The sequence below is a fragment of the Platalea leucorodia genome, assembly GCF_965183815.1.
Source record: "Platalea leucorodia genome assembly, chromosome: 4".
NCBI classification, from domain to species: Eukaryota; Metazoa; Chordata; class Aves; order Pelecaniformes; family Threskiornithidae; genus Platalea; species Platalea leucorodia.
In genome coordinates this window covers 120285838-120303096 of record NC_138826.1, presented here as the reverse complement: position 1 = coordinate 120303096, position 17259 = coordinate 120285838, and the positions used below count along the sequence as shown (strand labels likewise).

General features: G+C 48.7%; 1 protein-coding gene across 3 annotated transcripts in view; it reads right to left on the bottom strand.

The window, feature by feature from the left end:
• The window catches only part of FRMD4A (FERM domain containing 4A), a gene marked incomplete at its 5' end in the record, with an annotated part of 385473 nt that overhangs the window by 40781 nt on the left and 327433 nt on the right, over window positions 1-17259 (bottom strand). For all 3 annotated transcript variants that reach the window (XM_082310334.1, XM_082310333.1, XM_082310332.1), the window contains 2 exons: window positions 1432-1508; window positions 16816-16902. In XM_082310334.1, coding sequence (XP_082166460.1) covers window positions 1432-1508; window positions 16816-16902 — 164 coding nt within the window. The remainder of the gene's footprint in view (window positions 1-1431; window positions 1509-16815; window positions 16903-17259) is intronic.

Genomic DNA, 17259 nt, shown 5'->3' with positions numbered 1-17259 from the left:
GGTGTTGATTCAGAGAAACAGCGCAATGGAATAAAAAACGGAAGCTCTTCTGTGTCAGTAATTCCTATCATCTAAATACAAATGAGACAGAAGAGGTTCCTCTGTGTGGTCACATTTCACGCGTGACATTGAGTTGCAAATATCATCATGATTTTAACAGAGCTATCTGCTTTCTTTTCCTTGCAATTGCTGCTTACAGGAAACGGCCAGCCTGGGCGTTTAGGGGCTCCTCGCGGCTGGTTGCTTGCAGCACGCGTTTCGGACTCCTCGCCCGCTGCCGGAGGCTCGGTGGGGGAAGGAGTATGCCACCCCCAGCTCCTGCTGCTGGAAGATCTCCCAGCATATTCTCAACTTTGTGAATTTGCTCTGCTAGATTTCACGCGACTATTTACATGCTTAATATTAAGCAGATGCTTCAAGGCTCTGCTGACTTGGAGCTGCAGAATGGTACGAGCTGCTCTACTCAGTTTTTGCTTTAACAAAATGCACCTATGGAGACAGGCACCGTTGTATTGGTGTGACCATGTTCGTATCGGGGCAAATAAGCACAGAAACTGCATGCAAAATTCCCCTAATAAAAATACATTATATTAGTACACAGATAGGCACGGGAAACAGGTGAAACAGGATCACAGCTGAGCAATCAGCAAAACACGCTACTACCAGCAGCACATCAAATCAGCCTGGGAAGAGGGCTGGTTTCCATCAGCCGTATTCATACTTACTTTGCAAGCGGGACAGCGCTTTTAGCAAGAACAACTTACAGAACAATATACACACTAGTCACTGTCTCCAGTAACCATTCACTAACGCAAATGAGCAAGGGGTGCAGAATGCACTGATTAGATGCAGCACAGCCCTTGAACTCACTCTGTCCCACATTAAGTCTCCCAAGTAAGGAAAAAAGACTTTTGTGCCAAAAAGACTGATGGGCTTTCATCCAGACTGCCGGTAAACCTCTGGTACCGTGCCATTCCTTTCAGTTGCACTACTGAATATTTATTTACAAGGAAGCATGTGAGTACAAAATCTGGCGCCCATGTCCAGGCTGCAAGTGCAACCCGGGGACAAGGCAACCCCCCTTCCACGCACGGGGGCTGCCGGCACCGCAGCTGGGGCACCGGAGCTGCACAGCCCCGGGGGTCAGAAGGTGCCAAAACAGAGGGAAGGAAAACAAAACACCGCTAGGAGCCGAGGGGAAACACATCCTCAAAAACACCCACCCGAACCCCAAATGTCCCGCTGGAAGGAAGCAGCAGCCGGCTCGGTACCCGCTGCCCCTTGCTTACGGACCTCCCGGCTACCAAGCGCAGCAAGCCCCGCACAGCGGCGGGGGCAGCGCGGCTCGCCACCACCCGGCTGGGCGCTGCAGAGCCCGGCTCGGCGCTGCAAAGCCCGGCTCGGCGCTGCAAAGCCCGGCTCGGCTCTCACCTGCGCGGGTCGTGCACCTCCACCGAGAACTTCTTCTCGCGGAAATAGAGGTTCTCCAGCTGCCTCCATTGGAAGATCTGCGGGGAGAAGAAGGGGGTGAGGCGCCTCGGAGCGAACCCCGGCCCAGCCCAGCCCAGCCCTGCCCGCCGCGCCGCTTCCTCCCGGCGCTGCGGCGGGGCTGCCCCGCTCCGCTCCGCTCCGCCCCGGCTGGGCTCGGCCCCGCGTCCCGCCCGCGCCCCCCGCCCCGGAGCCTGGGGGCAGCGCCGGGGGCGGGCGGTGCCCTCCCGCCCGGCCCCCGCTGCCTGCGGCGGGCCGGGTGCCGGGGGAGGCGGGGGCGGCGGCCGGTTTCACTTCGCAGGGCGAAATACGGTTTAAAACCCGGGATTGGGCTACTTCGTCCTTCGAGGGCGGGCAGCCGGTGTGCGCTGGCCCCGGGCACAGCAGCCTGGCCCTCGGGCAAGGCGTGCGGCGCGGACCTCGGCGGGGCGAAGTGGCCAAGTGGCCTGGCTGGGTCGGTGAGACCCCCGCGGAGGCGACGGGCGCCGCTCCGCTGAGCTGCGGTACCCAGCGCTGCTTTTGCCCCCGCAATCAGTGCAAAACTCGCGTCAGCATCAGGCGAGCGGAGTCAGTTTATCTGTCCCAGGTGTCGGTGATGCCCAGGGCTGGAGCGTGCTGCCGGCGGTGCGAAACGCAGCAATGAGCAAGTCATATTCCTGCCTCCATTTTACAGGCTGCCCCGCTGGGGCATCTCAAAGCAGCATGCAAAGAAAGCCAGCAGTGTCACCGAGGGGGGAAACTGAGGCATGAAGCAGTCACGGGAGTAAAACACAGGTCTCCCGGGTGCTGGCCGCCTGCCCTCGCCCCTGAGCCCATGCTCCTGGGCAGCGGGACGTGCTCACGCCGTCCCTGTACCCACACCTCTGCTGGAAGCGAGCCCCGTCTCCCAGGCGGGAGCGAGGACTGACCGCAGGAGCAGCACGAAGGACGCGGTGACTGCAACACACCGTGTCAGCTCTGCAAACCACCGCATCGTCACCGCCACCGACGGGTCCGCCGCCGCCTCCTCTTTACAAATGAGTAAGCCAAAATCCAAACTCTGGCTTCCAGGCTGCTAATCCACGGGGAGGAGGCAGCCTCCACCCCCTGGGCATCTCGCACCTCGGCTTCCCCACGCTGCCCCTAGCAAGTAGCCTCGCTGCTGGGGAGCAGCGCCAGCAGAGCTTTCCCTGATTTATGCTCCCTCTCCCACTACAAGCAGCTTCGGTGGAGTTCCTGTCCTACCCCCAAGGAAGGCGCTGGCTCCTGCCACACCGAGATAAGCCGCTTGCCAGTGTCAGCGCTCTGGAGATAAGAAAACAGGAGGCGTAATTTGATTTGCACTGATTAAGCTGCTGGTGGAGGTGAAATCTAGCAAATAAAACAAGCCACAGTGAGGACCCAAACATTTGCTCCTCACTAATACTTCAGGGGCAGCAAAACTGAAAATATCTGTGTTTGTAAAAGTTTCCAACTGAGAGTTGTGGATTTTTTTATCTTTTCTTTTTATCTTTCTGTAAGGGGGTGTTTGGAAGGAAGAGTGGGGTGATGGCACTGAGCTGCCCCGTACTCTGGGGCTGTCCGTGTCGCAGGAGGGTAGGGGAGGAAGGGGGCCAGGAGGGATGGGAAGCTTGAAGGGCTGGGTTACACTGCCCTTAGAGGATTATTTAATTCCCCCATTGGAAAAATTAACTGCTGCGTAAAAGTTGTAATCGCCAAACAGAGCGCAGAAATACCCTCTCTTTTACCCACCGAGGGAGGACAGACGTGGGGTGAAAGGGTTAAACCGGGAGCCGAGGTCTGAACGTGAAGTCTGCCTCCCCTGCAAGCCCCCAGCGAGCTCTAGCCGAGCTTCAAAGGCACGAAAAGGAAGTTTGGGGCCTAAACTCCCACTGACAACAACCGGGGTCAAGCCTGAGACTGCCGTGTGGGCTGCCGAAAACATCCCTCCATGCTTCCAGCTGCCCGTCCGCAAGGCAGGGAGGATAACGCGGCCGTGCCGCATGGCATGTGCTGAGGACGTGTTTGGGAGGTGCTCAGACACGCGGAACACATGAGAGTCTAAAAAACCGGCAGATCACACCCTTCAGAAAACATCCCTCTGTCCCCGGGTCGCCCGTTGTCATTTATGACTAAGCTTCGGTGTGGCGCTGAAGGATTTTGAAACCCTTTTCCGAGCTGTTGGCAGCCGCTCTCCTCCCCATCCTCCTCCCTCGGACTCTGCCGGACCGTCCCCTGCGCTCCAACCCTTTCCTATTTTACCCTCTCTGCTACCAAACCTCACAGTGCTCAGTGCGTTAACTGCAGCTCCGTTTCCCTTCGATGATTAACTCCAACTGTCCAAACACACAGGGCTCTGGGGGAGCTGTTCAGATGCCCGAACGTAGGCGTCGAGTGCCATTTTCCATGCCCCGGGGTACCCTGCCTGGCCCCCGGAGGGAGGGAGCCTGCCCTAGGGCCGGTGCTCTACCTGCCAGCGCCACGCAGATGGCTTGGATCCCCAGCAGCGCCTACAGCGGCATCAGACACCTACACTTTGGGCACCGGAGCGGCTCTCCAGATTGCTGCATTTTTATATTTAGTTTCTTTGTTTTTCTTGGCAGGGTGTGGAAGGAGGCAGATCCAGACTCTTGGGAGGGAGGGGGTGAAAGTGACCCCACAGCCTCAGTTTGTGTCTTTTTTCCATAGCCCTGCTCTCCAGAACGTACACGTGCATTTTACCGCTGCTGTAATTGCACTCCCTTTGCTCCTCAAATATTACTCTGCAGCCTCCCGCTCCTTTCGCCCACATTGATCTGAGAGGTCTTACCCTTCCTATACATAAGGAATCCCATCTGCAAAAATGTGAATACCCACAAGAAAGTATCTGCTTTCGCCTTAGCAGATCACAACCCCTCAGGAGAAACAAAGCCTAAGGTCTCCCTTCAGCCAGACCTCCTAATGCAGGCAAGCTGTTCCCTTCACCAGTTGTCCAGCTTACGTACGGTTTCAAATTGATGTTGTTAATTCAGTGACAGATGCACAAGGTGCCATTAGTGGGTCTTCTTAAATGGAAGCATAATTTTTACCCATCAAGATCCTTTTACCACGCTGGTGCTTGCAACCTGCGCTGGGGAATACGAGCCACAGCAGGGAGCTGGTTGTAATTTCAACGGAGTCTTGCGGAAATGCAGCGGCAACAGATGCGTGCTGGTTCGGGGGCTAGCTTGAGTCAAAGCATCCGTGTTCATGGCGGGTTTGCCTGTTCCTATACCGAGTCTGGGTCTGATTTTGGGTTATTATTTGGCTTATTTGGTTGGTTTATTTGTCTTTGGTTGATTTGCAGGGCCGAATCCAACACCTGCCCTGGTGGGTGGGACAATTTGGATTGGCTTTGCTGGAGTTGTATTAGGGGCGTAGTGACTTTTGCCAGGCAAAAGGTACCTCACAGCAGGACTGGGACATCTCCCCAAACACGCTGGAAATCAGGCTTAGAGAAAGTAAGTCACTTGGTAATACAAGCTGAGAGCACAGCTCCCCTGCCCTTTAGTAGCTGCCTTCACTCGGAGCCCGCAGACAAGGGGACAATTAGTGGTGCTTGCGCTGGGCTGAGTTTCTGTGATGTGGTGGTTTGCCCGCTGGGATCTCTTCTGAGGTCAGCAGCCCATTTTGGATCATGCAGCACTGGGCAGCTTTCAGATGGGAACAATTTTTGGTAGTGGCCATCATTACAGGCTGCACATGAGATCATTTAATCTTCAATAGATACTGAAGGAAGTCTCCCTGAGACTGGATTTTGAGCCCAGCTGCGCACTCACACATGCACGTGAAAGGGAAAGGGGCTACTAAAAGAGGAGAAAAGAATTAATTACCCTTATTCCCTCCTCCTCTGCGGGGACCGTCCCTACCGCGTGCTCTGTTTCATCGCGCCGATAAAACTGGAACCAACACTATCACTTGAATTTGCAAAACTGCTTATCAACCCGTAAACATTCAGGGGAATAATTGTTCCCTGTTGGACCATGTGTACCGCTTCAGATGCGTTGGGGTGGGTGGGGAGGCTATGGTGGGGAAGCCAGTGCCAGAAATGGCTTTTCTGCAAAGCTGGCAGCTTAGAAAGGAGCCAGGGGAGAGATCCGAGTGCTGCACAGTGCGCTGCGGAGAATTCAGGTGCGAGCTACAGGAATTTTCTCATTGGAAACCCCTTCCAAGAAGCAGGCAAGCTTGCCAGGCACCAGATGTTTGTGACTAGTTACAAAGAGCTGCAGTCAAAGCCCCTCAGACGCAGGCTTCTTTTGTGAGCACACTTGTGGTTTGCTGACTGCTCCCTAATTAAGCTGAGCCTGGAGGAGAGAAGGCCCAGGGATCTGCATCCGTTTCAGCCATGCGAGTCTGAAGAAGGTTTTTACCATTTTTATTGACCGTGGGGCCAGTGCCGTGGAGTTTGCACGCAGCAGGAGGTAGGGTGAGCGTGAGAGCATTTGAAAAATACCAGAGGCTCCTGATAAAGGAGGGAAGGTGTTTTGTGAATGAAACATAGGGGAACGTTTCTGGCTTGGTCGCTCATGTCCTGGGTGACCTGGACTTCGCTGAGGTGCTGGGAGCTGAGTTAATCTGTGCTAGGCACTGGGCCATGCTCTGTCGCTTTCTGCTCAGGAAGCCTTGCCTGAGTATCCAGCGCAGGGACCGTGCCATACATTTGGGAACCTCTGGCAGTAATGAGGCTGTTGCTGGCTCCTGTGTTGCCCTGCAGCTCAGGGACCGGACAGAGAGGGTTGCTGAAGGGCAGCACTGGTGGTTGGTGCACAGGGCTCTCTGGATTATGGTACCTAGAGAAACATGCCCAAATAGTACCTTCTGGAATAATTCTCAGGCTTTTCTGTCCTGGGTTTGGGGTGCTGGGTCCCTGACACTGTCTTCTGCCTGCTGTGCCCAGAAGAGCTGGACTTGGCACTGATCTGGGCACTGTGGCTGGACGACCCTGTGGGGACACAGCGTGAACCGTTTTGCATTGGGTCTATTAAGAACCAGATGGAAAGGCCCAGGTATTTGGTGCCTCGTTTTCTTTCCCTTCTCTGCGTGTATGTCTTCCTCTGAAGCACCTGAGGTGGGGCACAGGCAGAATGTGGTTACTCAGCGATAAATATGCTCTCGGGGTCTCAGGTATCACGCTTGGTGGCTGTTGAGAATCAAACCGTTTGCAGAAGCCTACAGAGGGTCTACCTGCTGTTTGTCTGCTCTCTTCAGTGACCTAAAGGGGATTTACAAAGGAGGTGGAGACAGACTTTTCTCAGAGGTGCCCAGTGAAAGTATAAGAGGCGAAGGACACAGGTTGCAGGGTTGCACCAAGTGAAATTCTGATGAGATATATAAAAAAAAAAAAAACAACAAACCAAAACAATCAGTGAAGGTGGTCAAACACCAGGGCCATGAGTAACCTGATCGAACTCTGAAGTTGGCCTGACTTTGAGCAGCAGGTTTGGCTAGAGACCTCCAGAGGCCCTTTTGACCTATATTTTTCTTTGATTGTAAGCATCTAATAAACGACTAACTGTAATTGCTGTTGGACTTACTGACCTATATGGCGTCTCCCAGTCCTTCAAGTCTTGCAGCATCTCAGATGATTAATGCCTTGTTAAATCATACTATGCAGAAGGAACAATCATCCCTCCAAGTGCACGCACTACCACCCCGACTGGATGCTCTGAAAGGCTTCTAGGAAAGGCAGGGAAATAACGTGGCGCATTTCTAACAGCCCAAATGCAACCCCTTCCCTCGCCTACGCTATGGGCAAGAGCCAACCCTGGATGACGTCCCAATACTAAAACTGGTACTAAACAATGGAACTAAACAAGGACAGTATTTTCACACAGATTGCATGAGTGCAGCTACAAACTCCCAAGTCTTTTGTTCTGCAGTTTGAAGACAAAACAAACATAACAAAAAAATTCCTCCTTGAAAATGTAATTCCCTTCACTGAACAAACCAGCAAGCAAAATTCTAGGGGCTGAGTTATGCAGGAGGTCAGGGTGGAGGTTATGAGCAGTCCCTTTTTGGCCTTAAACTCTATGAAAATCACAGCTCCAGTGAAGTCAATGGCAGTTTTGTCCCAGTGATTTCAGTGGGGCCATGGTTTCCGGGCATGGATTTGTGTTCTGCCTCAAGCCAACCCTGCGCCCATCCATCATACCTCTGTCAAACTAGTTAGAGTGAATGAGGAAGGATTTGGTCCAGGCAGAACAGCACCATCTCAGCTCAAACAAATGGACTCCTGTTTCAGGGGCAGATTTACCAAGAGATTTCTGTGGGCTGTCACCTGTGAATTAGTGTGACCCATTGCTGAGGGTGCCCCCAGGTCATGAGATGGGGATGCTGCTGCAGTACAACTTAGCCCTCCATCCTGCCACACTTCCATTCATTCCTGTATTTCTATTAGTTTGGGGTATTTTTTTTTTCTTTCACTTCCCAAAACAAAAAAATAAAAGGTTTCCTGTGTGATTTGATGTGGGAAACAACCCCAGCAATGATCTTCCCAGAGGCTTGCTGTCCTCCCTTCCCCCATGGAATGAGAGAGTGGCTTGGCTAAGCGAGACTTTCAGTGGTCTGTCAGCAATCCCAGCTCACTATCTAATTACTGCTTCCCCTCAGGCTTCAGGACTCTTTTTTTTTGCCAAACAGACAAACAATTTCTGGTCCAATTTGAGATCCTTTTTGCTGTGTGCTCTTCTCATGGGACCACACCACCCCAACAAACATTTCTGGCTTGACTGAACAGAAATTGCATCTAGATCTATATAATCACTCTGCATTCATTTCCATTACAGAGAGACAATTCCCTATTAAATTTCAAAAAGTGGTTTATTGGCTCAGAGAGACAGCAAAGCATCAGATCACAAAGGGAAGAGCCGCTATTTGGACAAAGCATTATTTGTCTACATAATGCAACTTGATATTTGTGTCTATAACTGTATACAGACTGGGAGATCAGACTTTGACTTTATATACAACCAGATCCACCTTCGCTGCACATATATATCTGTTAGATGCTGCGAGATATTGCATTGCTGTCACCATGCTGGGTGTCTCTAAAGCAATACATCTACAAAGAACTTTTTTTTCCTGATTCTTGCAAGTTAAATTTTCTCCCTCTTATCCTCTGCAGGCAAATCAAAGTGACTAGATCTTCCTGCATTGAAGAGCTCTCCTTTCTGACGTACTATACTATGTATTAGGTAAAGGATGCCCAGCCTATAGCCCATGAATCAGCTGTGGCACCCTAGAATGATTTATGCCGCCCACAAACGATTCCTGCTACTCTTTCCTACGGATCCTTTTGTCTTCTCTAGTGGCATGACTACAGTACATCTATACATCTACAACCAAAATACAGCAACCGCCATCCCCATCCCACACTGCTATGACGGTGCACATACATATTAGGTTGCGTGAACTAAAAATACTCCTGTGATGCAGGGTGTCTGCATATGGGGTGCCACAGCGGCAGCAATCCCGTGTATGCAGTAATGGGCTGCAGTGCCTGACCTTGTGAGCCTCCTGCCCAGGCCGCTGACTTAAAGATGCCTCATATGCATAGCCACTGAAGAACTGGGCCCCTGCCTGGTTTCATCTGGGGATAAAAATGCCCAGGCCTTTGGAGTAGTGAGTCCTGGTGAGCTAAGAGACAGCGTTTGAGAAGGGCGGAGCACGCCGGGAGCCTGCTACCACTTCAGAGCCAAGCACAAGTGCTCGAGGAGGTTTCAGTCTCGCTCCAGATCTCCACCCTAACTCCAGGGTGCTGAGGTCCAATTTGTTTCACTTTGTGCTGTCGGAGTGATTTGTCTTTGCCTCTTGTTGAAGTTCCTGCTGTTCACTGCAGAATCATTTAAGACTTGGCTGCTGTTTTTATAGAGAATTACCCTTTAAGACCTGAATACGACAAAGCACTTAGAGCAAGGGAGTTTTACTTTGATGGGACTACTCCTATATTTAATGGTAGCCATGGGCTTGACTTGGCTGGATCAAGGGATGGGATGTCATGCTGTAGCCTTTGTGAACGTAAATTTTTACAGAAAACCCTGGGGACTGCATGCCTGGCGGTATCGCCACAGTACACGTACACTAAACCACCAAAATAGTGCTGGTTTATTTATAAAACAGCAGTGCCTTAGACTATGTATCAGTGTTTACAAGCATTATAGTTGATCAAGCTACTTATTTACCTAGATAATGGAAACTGAGCATTACTATTCTATGATTTTAAGAAGTTGCTTTCCCTGGACAATCTACTTAGTGAGACAATCTCTCAGATCAGCCCTGTTTGGAAGAGACACTGAAGCAAACGTTTTCCAGCTGATCCAAGAAAGAGAAAAAGTGGTGATGATGATGATAGGTGATACCTAACAATTCATCCTGGTTCGACCATGGCAAATTCCACACAGCCAGACTCCTTCCGCCTTCTTCCGAGCTATGGAGCCCTTGTCTTGCTCCACAAAGTTATTGTGTAGGTTAATGGCAGTTTCTTTCTCTGGCTGCTGTGATTTATGCAGCCTGCACCCATATCCAGCTCCTATAGCTGTGCTGTAGGATACTGCTTGTGGGCCAGATGGTGAATGGGACTGGGAACTGATCGAGGTTAAAAGCGACCACTTTTTTTTGGCTGGGTTATGCTGAGCTCTGATCCCTTCTCTGGAGCAGTTTCCTTCCCGGCCGCACAGTCATACCAGCGGGACTGAGGAAGGGGCCCAGGGGAGGAAACGAGTGGTGGTGGCAGGATTGTGATGGGGGAGGAGGGTGGTGAAGGCCACTTCAGCCGGTGCTGCTGCCAAAAGAAATGTTCGCTGAATGACAGCCCAGTGGCATGTCCGGCCAAATCCCATGGAAATCCTCAGTGTCAGGGGCAAAATCCTGCTTTCCAGCCTAATGTGCTCTGACCTGATTTATTCATCTCCCAGCGCTCTCGGCAGCTTTTTGGGGTAAGGCATGGAGTAGTGGGTGTTGAAAGGGGAAGAGCCTGGTGCTGGATGGTAGTCAACCCAAACCGAGGGCAAGCAGTAGGAAAAAAGGTGCTAGTGAGAACACGGTCTCCTGTGTAACAGGGATGGAATAAGACATTTCAGCAGGGGAAGATCTTAAACTGTGGCTGCTCTTCAGCAGTCACAGGTCTGGGTCTTACATTTCGATATGGAAGGAAATGGGGTGAGCAACCTCTCTCCATGAGAAGTAACAGCATGGTAGGGAACCTCGCTTTGTATATGCCTCCCTCCTCCAGTGCTCCACATTTCCAAATACTAAACCAAGACTGAATTACTGCACTATAAAATGAGTTGAACCCACCGTGACCTGAAGACTGGTTCAGTTTACAGCCAAGTCCGTAATCCAAAAAGCATGAAGGATCAGCAATGGGAAGAGAAATAAAAGCGCTGAGCAGAAGGAGTCAGCAGGTAGTCCTTAACAGTCAGCTAATCACAGTGAATAATTTATTACAGCAATGCCACTGAGACTCCACTAGCTTTTAAACCAGTATTTCCTGGAAATGTTTTCCGCTCCTCTTGTATGATTTGTAAATTTGAAATCTTTTATCCCTGTCTGCAACGCAAAGACGTTTGCAAAGGTCTTAGGAAATGATGCTGTTCCAAGAAGAGCCCAATGAGTCCAGTACATTGAGTATATTGTCAATACATGAGTCCAATACATTGTCTCCGACCCCGCTTGATTCAGGATGCTCCAGAGAAAGGCCAGCCCTTTCTGAATACACCCTGTGGCATGCTAGTGAGAGGAGCGTTACACATGCTCCGTACCTCTGACAACAGAAACCAACTTGCTGCCAAATCAAACACCTTCCTTGAACATGAGGGTTTATAACCCCTCCCAAAATCCTGTTCGAAAACAACCGATTCAATGTTATAACTCTGGAAGCAGGGGTCACCCATACACACGTTTAGTCCCATCTTAAACCCGTCTAAGCTCTTGCCCTTTATTGTATCATGCAGCAAGGAGTTATGCAAGTGAATTGGACTCCCTTTAACTGATCTGAATTTCATGTTTCTTTTGCCTTTTTGACTGTCCTGATGTTCTATGATCAGTCAGGATAGAGACCAATTTGTCAGCTTCCTCCTCCCCATTGTTCACTAGTTTCTATACATTTCACATCAATCCCTACTTTATGGTTTTTTAAGTTACTGGTCTGTCATTCCTTCACCACAGGAAGCACAAGTTTAACCACTCCATCAATGCAATTACTGACTTGACAATGCTTCATTATGCCCTAAAGCAGAGAGGATCTCTATTTGTTCTGCAATAAAGCAGCCCTTAATTAGGGTATTGCTTCTCCTGTGTAAATACCTCATTTTGCTTCTGGAGTTGGGAAAGTTCACTCTTATCTCTTGCTGTTTGCAAAAGGCCAAGTGACATCACACAGCAATCTTCCACTGGCTGGACACAGTTAATGTGCTGATTACTTTGCTCATGCTTTCGACAAGCAGGTGATTTCTCTCTGATCAGACACTTAAAGCTACCGATTTTACTTGTGCTTTGTATTGCTTGGTAGGATGGGTCCAACTCAGCTCTTGTTTTTACATGTTTAAATGGGAAGTCAATCCACTACTGATGCTTTGGATTTACAACAATACTACAAATTAAATTCTTCTGTAATGAGAATCCATAGAGCGTTGTGGAGACCTTATGGGATGGGAGAGAGTATTTTCATAGCATGCTTCATTTCGTCTCAGAGAAAGGATAACACTGGGAAGAAATGGCAGAAACTGATATTTGGCTGTCACAGGGAAAATCTTTGTCAAGCTACATTCACAGCTGAATTTCGGGATGCCTCACATTTTATCTTGTTTCCAAAACTCTTTATTCCCCTTGGGTTCTCTTCAGTCAACCAGAGAATGCAAACACTGATAATGTTTATGAGCCTGAGAAAAAATGCTCACCTTAAGTTTTGTTGCCACTAGCCTTCTGTGGAAGAAAATGGGATAACACTATATAGAGGTATTTCTTGCAGAGCAACCAAACACTACCAGACGCTCCTTTAAGGTCATTTTATTTTTGGTGATAAGTTAAACAATGTCTCTGTCTGTTTATTGGCTATATGGAAGTCCTTTGGCTGACTTTGTTAATCATTCACTCTTCAGCTTGGAGTTGATTGTTTACTAACTGTTAAGCTGTGTGCACTAAAAGATGCCTTTGGGCTCTTAAATCAGTGGGAATACCTCACCAGAAAAACAGAGACATGCCTAGTGCCGCTACAACTGCTTGAGCAGGCAGGTCTCACAGCTCTAGGCTGCGCCGCTTCTGCTTCATGTACAGGTCTCTTGGGATGGAGAGGAGTTACATCCCTACCTGCTGGTTAAAATGAAGGAACACCACTCACAGACAATATAGTCACACAGGGGGGCTGCAGTGCCTTGCTCTTTCCAATTGCTCTGCAATGCAAGCAAAAAAACCCTTAATGACACTCCTCTGAAAACAATGGTTTTGGTCACTACAGCCTCAGCGGCTTGTGGGAGAGTGGTGCTGGCACAGCCCATCTGAAGACCTGGCCCCAGGGAATTTGCTTTGGTTTATCATGGATATTGGATGGTGCTGACCCAAGATGGGCAGAGCCCAGCAGGACAACGACTCCTTTTTGATGTGCTTCTTCAAGGCACACGGAGCCTCGAAGGGCCTTTTGTCTTCACAGGGAAGAGTTTGTAGAAGCTAAGTCTAACACAGAGGGAGATGGATTCTGCCCATCCTGGATGCTGCCTGCTGCTGCTACAAAAAATGACACTGGTTCTGCAAGCCACTACTAAACTTCCAGAATGCCTCAACATGTGGACAGCAGCCATCTTTCCACACTTGATACTCCCTTCTTCTTGTCCAGCTGCAGTGATGGATTTTGTGAGGGATACCTAGCCTTTTGCATTTATTTAATACCTAAGAATGAACAGTTGTCAGATTGTAACTGATACAGACCAAATCTGTGTTTGAACAGGCAACATTCAAGAGGAAGCCTTTGGCAGGGCTTGCTGCGTCTGTGAGCTAGCCCCTGAACATACAGGAGAAAAAAACAGAAAGAAGAACGATAAGCTTCAAAGTGATGGCTTTGGGTAGCTTCAGGGCTTCCACAGAATTCAAGCATTGGCAGGAGGGAACATAAAAATAGAAGCGTGGAGTCATATTAGGCTCTGCAGCCCAGTGCAAGCTGCATTCCAGTTTAATAGCCCTGCATTCCCGCCTGACCACCTCGGACTAGGTGCCAGATACCCATCTCGGTTGCATCCCCAGTAATGCTGGAGGACTTATGCCTGAGTGAGAACAGCGCAAGCAAGATCAGGTTCTGGCCCTGCGTCAGCCTCAGTTCTCCTCTCTGGACTCATCCAATTTGCTGACAAACCTAGTTAGTTTTCTAGAGACACATGGCTGATTTACTCCAGCAATTTAATAAAAACATGGTTTTGACTGACTGCTAATGGGATCGCCTGAGATAGATAGGCTCAGCTGCTTAGTGTGGGTTACAGTTTTACTTGCAAACACAATAAGCATGGAAATCTATCTAGGATGACATAATAGGAAAACATTACAATCTCTCTTATAAGACGAGCAAGTTTTTTATATGCATTTAATATAAATGTCTCGGTTTCAGCTGGTTTCTTGCTACAATTTTCTGCTTGTGTTTCTTCCAGGGAGATTTATTTTTCCATTGTAATTTTTCAATTTGTTTCTGGCATTGGCAATGTGCAGGAACAAAATAATAAAGATCAGAGAAGACATAATCTCCAACCCCCCCGCCCCCCTCCAATTTTACCTTGCAGAAAGTTCAGTAAGGTTTACCCCTCCCCTTTGCACAGCAAGGACTTGAACCAGCCCATGCTGGTAGAGTGAAATGAATCAGATACTATGGTAAGCTCCCAGATACCAGGGTTATCGAGTGCAATTTTACAATCTAATTAGCAGAGGATTAAATATTGCACCTCGCTGAGGGAGTTGGGCTGCTCTCGCCAGAGGGGTTTTACCACCTGTGTAGGGTAAGAAGCCTTTTTACTTGCTCTACAGAGCATAAAAGCACACGATGGCGAAATAATGAAGCCTCAGCCACTCTATCCAAGTCCTGTCCCTGATTGAGGTTGTGCATTTTGGAATAGCCTTGCCAACAAATGGGGTTTGCAAGCATCATGTAACAGAGAAATGCTCATCTAGGCTGTCTTTTCACTGCTGTGGTCTCTGGATTATGGCAACGGACAAATTCTAGCCCGGAAATTCCTGCTCTCCCTTCCCACCCAACCTTCCCTCCCAGATTTATGACCACTTCTGCTAAGCCACAGAAGTCCTCAGTGGTTTATACATAAGGCAGCACCATTGGTTTGGGTCTTCTGGATTTTGTACATAACTTGCTGAGAGAAAAAAATAGTAATTCCTAATAAAGAGAAAACCGGCACCCTATTTTTTAGAGTTACATTTGCAGAAAAAGGGTGGGATATGCTTACAGTCCCTGAGTCTAGGGGCAACGTGAGAGCTAGAGGTAGGTTAGTGGGGACACAGAGAGGCGTGCCAAGATGTTATCAAGCTCTAGAACGAATGCTACAGACCGGATCACCCTGAGCGGCTGAGAAGAAAAGTAGAGAAGCTAAGAAAGGAGGCTTGACTCTTCTAGTGGAAACGGCTGTCTCCTCTCACACAGTCAGATTACCCGACCTCTTTTTTTCTTTCTTCTGATGCTCTCCACCAACACTCTCATCCCATCAGGGTTGATAAAAATTGCGATAGCTTGTGAATGGCTGAGTCCTTGTCATGGCAGGGCACTGTTTTCCTCCAAAGAAATGTTTCTATCACTAAGGCTGACTTCTGAAGGCATGTTTTAAGGACATGTCTTCCCTGGGGGGTTGGCACTAATGGAGGTATGTGGGTGCAAACACCTAGCCTAGGCATGTTTTAAACTATCACATGTGAGTATGGCTTGCCCTGCAGGTAATGATTGATCCCAAATAGATATGTCTTTTAGAGCACAGATGCTATGTGAAGACCCCCCTACTCCCCTCATCCATTTCTTCAATGAATAAAAAGCCCCATTAATAGCCTTCAGTGAATAAAAGGCTAATTGATGCACCTATTATCTCCTGCTGCCTCCTTAGCAGTTCTGTTTTCTATCAAAACCTTGATTCTAGTTTAAGAGAAGATGCTATCTGTGAGCACCCGCCAGTGTCCAGCTTGAATGTGATCAGAGGAGGTGAACGAAAGGGAGGGGGGGCCTCGGCACAGAGACAAAATGAGAAAAAGAAAATGCAAAGAGAAATGCAGTACGTTAATTTAGCGTGGAAGTATTTGCATCCATAGAAGAGCTGCCTAGTTGCTCCAAATCATCCAGTTCTGCAGCCTGCACGCAAGCCTGAAACCTTGCCTCCTGATGTCTCCATGGGTTTGCAGTACAACAAATACTGTTGCTAACAGACTGTGCGTGCCCACCTGCAGGGCATGTGCTCAGAGATGAGCTTTTTTGTATTAGATGGCATCCTAGGTAGGAAAATCAGAACACATGGGTCTGCCCCGTAGGATGAGCTCAGGGGATCAGAACCTTCCTCCTCCCAAACGAACAGAACATTCCTTAGCTGCATTTCTCAAAGGCAATTTGGAAGGACTGAGACAAATCCCGATTTTCAGATGCACTGAAAGCCTCACTAAAAATAGTAATAAAGAGACCAGAATGGCTAGTCATCACTGACCGAGCTCTAGTTTTGTGATCAGATCTATGCATGCCATGCCTTGATTTGTGAACTGTTTCAAAGTAAAGTTCCTAAACAAATCAGATACTGGGCACAAACTTTTTAATGCCTTTTTTTTTTTCTGGCATGTGATGAAAGTCTTCTTTTCTTGTTTGCTTGACATGAACTCTTCAGTCAGTAAAATCATTGCTTATCAAATGTAATGCTGCTCCTGGGAAAACCATGCAATCGTTTCATTTTGTAATAAATGGAATAAGCTTCCCTGTCCCTTCTTCCCTCTCTCTCTCAGATCATTTACGGCTTGACAATACAGTATCAAGGGTTGGCTGAGCACCCTCAATCCCGCCATAGTCAGTGGGGATGGAAGGTCTCCAGCACCTGAGAGGATCAGCCCTTCAGTTCCCATTTATGTCTTATGAACCACGCAAAACAGAAGCGTAAGTTACAAGATTAAGTGGCGCTTATTTCCCCCCCGTACCACAACATTTAATAAATGAAGAGCTACTTTTGTCCATTAATTCCTTGCAGATATTCAGACAAGTTTGGGAGAAACAACATCCTTCAAAATCACATGAATCAATGCCAGCATTTGGCATACATCACACCCTCAAATCAAGCTATAACATGTGTGGCAAGTCCAGACCTTGGTAGAAAAGTAAACACTTACCTTTCTTGGTTTCACTTTGTCATGGTAGTCATATTGAAAAATCCCCTTGTAGCTAAGTCCTAACCACCAAGGAATTCCCTGCTTGTCCTGGAAGAAAAAAGAGAGGGAGTTATATTGAATGGGATGGGGAAATGCTGGAGATTTCCTAGGTTGTTATTCAAGGTGCAGATTTGTTTCTAAGCAATATCTCTGAATGTCATGGGTGCTGTTAAATTTACCCCTGCTGAATTTCCTCAAGTCACAAAGCCACGTGGTGTTTAGGAGAGATCTGTTTCACTTTTAGCTATGACATATAAAACCATTTCAAACGCATCACCTATGATCAAGTTGTTACTCAAAATGCTGCCAAGGGAGGTGGGGAGGTTTGACATGGGTCCCTTGTGCAGTGGTGCATCCCCTTTCTCTTCCCTGCAAGTTATTCAGTCTGAACACTCAGAGATTGGA